At 34.0% G+C, this 4,537-nt stretch overlaps 1 protein-coding gene across 1 annotated transcript in view; it reads right to left on the bottom strand.

The window, feature by feature from the left end:
* Positions 1-1,430: 1,430 nt before the first annotated feature.
* LOC108378648 (cleavage and polyadenylation specificity factor subunit 5-like) overlaps positions 1,431-4,537 on the bottom strand; it is a gene marked incomplete at its 5' end in the record, with an annotated part of 11,400 nt that continues 8,293 nt past the window's right edge. Inside the window, 2 exons of the mRNA XM_017634953.1 lie at positions 1,431-1,597; positions 1,659-1,773. Of these exons, the coding sequence (XP_017490442.1) occupies positions 1,576-1,597; positions 1,659-1,773 (137 nt within the window). The remainder of the gene's footprint in view (positions 1,598-1,658; positions 1,774-4,537) is intronic.

The following is a 4,537-nucleotide window of genomic DNA, read 5'->3' as shown; positions in this document are numbered from 1 at the left end:
AAATAAAGTAACTTCAAACGCCAGAGAAGCCAAAAAGGCATACCTCCAATATAAGCTTAATGTTAGTTNAATGGGAAAAATATCGTGTGTCAAGAAATAAAGTAACTTCAAGCGCCAGAGAAGCCAAAAAGGCATACCTCCAATATAAGCTTAATGTTAGTTTGCCTTCAAAAGTCCTTTGGAAGAACCTTAAATCTCTGGGGGTCTCAGGTGAGGATAAGTGTGTGTGTAATCTGGACCCAGAAATATTAAACGCGAACTTTCTAGCATCTAACTGCCCAGTGGTATCACCCGAAATACCTGCTAATGCTTCACTACGGGAGCATACTGATGATGATGAGTTTGAATTTGTATCTGCAACAGAGGCGGACTTGATACCGTGTGTATATGCTGTAAAGTCGTATGCTATAGGTACTGATGGTATTTGTCTAGAATTCCTTAAAATTATCCTACCATTTGTAATACCATCACTTACACATATAATCAACTTCTCACTCGCCTTATCTACATTTCCATATCTTTGGAAGATGGCAAATATAATACCTGCGCCAAAAATAAACTTTCCTACCACTCCCCAGCACTTCAGACCAATAAGCATTTTACCGGCCGTATCAAAAGTTTTTGAGAAATTTTTAGCTCGACAAATTACCTGCCACTTGGACAAAAATAATCTTCCGAGTAATTTCCTGTCGGGTTTCAGAAGTCAGCATAGTTGCTCTACAGCCATGCTTAACATTTTTGAGGACGTTCGCCCTGCCTATGATAAAAATTATCTAACAGTGTTAGTGTTGCTCGATTTCTCTAAAGCTTTTGATAGTATTGATCACAACATTGTTTGGCAACATTTTGTTTGGTAATAGCAAAAATATGTGTCATTATGCTCTAAAAACTATCTTAGGCTCGCCCAAATCCATCAAAGTTCAATGTACACAAAAAATAAAAATTAATAAATATATTAATTAACATTTTTTTTACAAAAATTGCAAGGTCTTTGGTATATGGACCTTTTTGTAGAGAATCGAAGTAAGCTAAGAAACATTTTTTTTTATCACTTGAACTTTGATGGACTTGGGCGAGCCTAAGATATTGACCAAAAATTTTCATCTTTCTCAGAGATTGTTTTTAGAGCATTATGAGCAATATTTTTGCTATTACCAATCAAAATTATAAAAAAGCGGATTTTCGGCCCACGCTAATACATATACATATGTGCAGGACGGCCAAGAGAAAATGCGTTTTCCCATTCCAATTTGCTCAATAAAAATTAAAATAAAAAATGCTAATGTATTATGAATACACTCCGATTTATTTAATACAGGTTAAGGTCGTCTAAATAGAATTGTATTAAATAAAAACATACAATANGAGAGAAAATGCGTTTTCCCATTCCAATTTGCTCAATAAAAATTAAAATAAAAAATGCTAATGTATTATGAATACACTCCGATTTATTTAACACAGGTTAAGGTCGTCTAAATAGAATTGTATTAAATAAAAACATACAATATGTTTAAAGATCAATCTGGGTTTATTTAAGATTAACTATTCAGTTGTTACGAAAAATCCGGCGTTCCATCACATGTAAATAAAATTGAACCTGAAATAAATCAAATAGAAGTAAACAGTTATACAAATACTATTAAAATATTAACTCTTACCTGCATAAAGCCTGTGGAAGTGATGATATTATTGGGCCATAACCTTGTGAGTTGTCATAGAGTTCAAATAAGGGTGCTGCTACGAGTTTGTAATTTTTAGGGACGGCAAAGAGGGCTATAAAAAGTAGGGGAAAAACAAAAATATTATTTTATTCATTTCGTTTTGCTTTATTTCTTAAATTAATATTTTATAATGTGTCTTATTAGAAAAATATGGTTACATAAAGCTTATTCCTTTCCAAATGAGGTACAAAAGAACACTCGTTTGAAACTCGACATGAAACTACAACACAACTCTTGTACTATACTGATTATAGGGAAGACAAAAGTATGCACAAAAAACTTAATTATATGTCATTAAAATNTAAAGAACACTCGTTTAAAACTCGACATGAAACTACAACACAACTCTTGTAACTACTATACTCATTATTAGGGAAGACAAAAGTATGCACAAAAAACTTAATTATATGTCATTAAAATTACTCGAAAATATTATGGCCCTTATTATGAGCTGCATTCGATTTTCGATCTTCGCTGGCTATCGAAATTCGTATTATGAGCTATGCAGGCGTGTCGAAATTTTCGTTGAGTATCGAATTTTCTGTCGAACAGAATTTTGCTTTCGATGGTGTAACGAAGTGTTAGAAAACTGTGAAAAATGTATGATTTTGTATGTTTTCTTACATTTTGGCGGCTAGACACTAATTTTAAACAATTTTTATTAATTTCATGCAGTTCTAACATCGTGAATACTAAACACAAGCTCGAAAGGCTGGTTTTACTTGTGAAAGAAAATCCCAATGCTCTGTTGGCTCGATCTCTGAGAACAAAATCGTAGCGCTGTTGATAGTTTTAAAATATTTTAAATAGATTTGGCTCACAAACGCCTCTTTAGATGGTCGGAACTTTTTAATGAATCTGTAGACAAATTTCTTAAATATATTTTATATCAAAATATATTCGAAAGACTAATAAACTTAAATGTTTAAGAGAGCATTTGCTACTCCTGGCCAGTTTACTAAGCTCTCATCCTCTGACGAATCGTTGAACCAGAACTCGTTGTACTCATTTTACCACGTTTTTATAAAATTGCTTTCTTTTTTACTTCATTTTAATTAGAACAAATTTGCATAAATATGTATAAGCACACTATTTAGTTTGCTCGATTTGTAAACAAAGCTTCTCAGCGGTGAAAAATATACTATTGTGAACAACCTAAACGAGCGAAATTCACAATAGCGCTATTCTTCATCCAATGAGCGCCATAATACCAAATGAATATTCGTTCGCTCAGCACTTTCGACCACAGTCGAAAATCGAATGCAACTCATAATAGGGGCCTATATTAATGATCTCTGTGATAAGATAAATCGGGATATTTTATCAATAATGCACCCGGCTCAACTTGAATTGAAAGCGAATTCGGTTGAAATTCACTCGGGAAGTTGCAGAACGTGCCGAAAAGTGCAATTTTGAATAGGCTACAAACTACCGTTGATTTTTGGCAACGGTTTTGCGTATTTTCTTCCGTATAACGAATGTTCGCCCCAAGTCAACGGTAGTTTGCAGCCACTGAATGCAAAATATGTTTCTAAAAAATCTAATTAAAAGGCTTCAAATTTTAAAGAAATTTTGGTGATTTTTTAAATTTATGTACATACATAGTTTAACCCTTAATTAGGCGCATGGGGTCAAGGCCATTTCAAGTTGAAAAAAAATGTCCTGGAGTGCTTGAAGCGTGCTCGCGCTCTCTCTAGCTTCCTAACTCACCGCGGGGTACGTAAATTATTCACTCCCAAAACATCGGCCTGTACANTGGCTACAAACTACCGTTGATTTTTGGCAACGGTGTTGCGTATTTTCTTCCGTATAACGAATGTTCGCCCCAAGTCAACGGTAGTTTGCAGCCACTGAATGCAAAATATGTTTTTAAAAAATCTAATTAAAAGGCTTGAAATTTTAAAGAAATTTTGGTGATTTTTTAAATTTATGTACATACATAGTTTAACCCTTAATTAGGCGCTGGGGTCAAGGCCATTTCAAGTTGAAAAAAAATGTCCTGGAGTGCTTGAAGCGTGCTCGCGCTCTCTCTAGCTTCCTAGCTCACCGCGGGGTACGTAAATTATTCACTCCCAAAACATCGGCCTGTACACATGCGTCGCTACTCTCTTAAGTCCTGACCCCATGTGACCACTCACGTAACATTTTTTGGTGGAGGTAATTTTTTATTTTTGTATCTAAATTTGAAGTCAAAGTTATGCTTTTATTTCTTAAAGTATGATAAGGAGCTTTAATATTATTGACATTACACATTTCGTTGTATTTATTTATTCACGACTAGAACGTTGCCGCGTACACATGTGTCGCTACTCTCTTTAGTGCTGACCCGATACGACCACTAACGTAACATTTTTTGGCGGACGTAAGTTTTTATTTTATTTTTTTAACGGCTTCAAAAAAAAGGAGGGGGTTATCAGTTCGTCGGAATATTTTTTGTTGCATGTTATCGCATAACTTTGGACCACGTTAACAGATTTTGATAATCCTTTTTCCATGGGAAGGGTGCAAGGGTGGTCCCATACTAAGTTTGTTTAGATCCGATAATTGGGTTGTGAAGAAATTAAAGTCGGTTTTGTTTTTTGCTTAAAAATCACTTGTGTAAGTTTAAAGTCGAAATTATTTTTGCTTTGTTTTTTAAGTAAACTATAATAGATTACTTAAATATTTTTGAAAAAACACACTTCGCTTTTCTATTTCTAAAACTCGACCAAACGGCCAATTGTGTGATTTTCTTCATGCGCCTAATTAAGGGTTAATACCTAAACGTACACATGTATACGGTTTTGGTATATAATAAAGTATATTTTAATTAAAAA

Source organism: Rhagoletis zephyria, unplaced genomic scaffold (genome assembly GCF_001687245.7).
Source record: "Rhagoletis zephyria isolate East Lansing unplaced genomic scaffold, Rhagoletis_zephyria_1.1 Rzeph_scaffold_14616, whole genome shotgun sequence".
Taxonomy (NCBI): domain Eukaryota; kingdom Metazoa; phylum Arthropoda; class Insecta; order Diptera; family Tephritidae; genus Rhagoletis; species Rhagoletis zephyria.
Note: the sequence above shows the minus strand (reverse complement) of the source record. Positions and strands in the feature narration are given on the sequence as shown.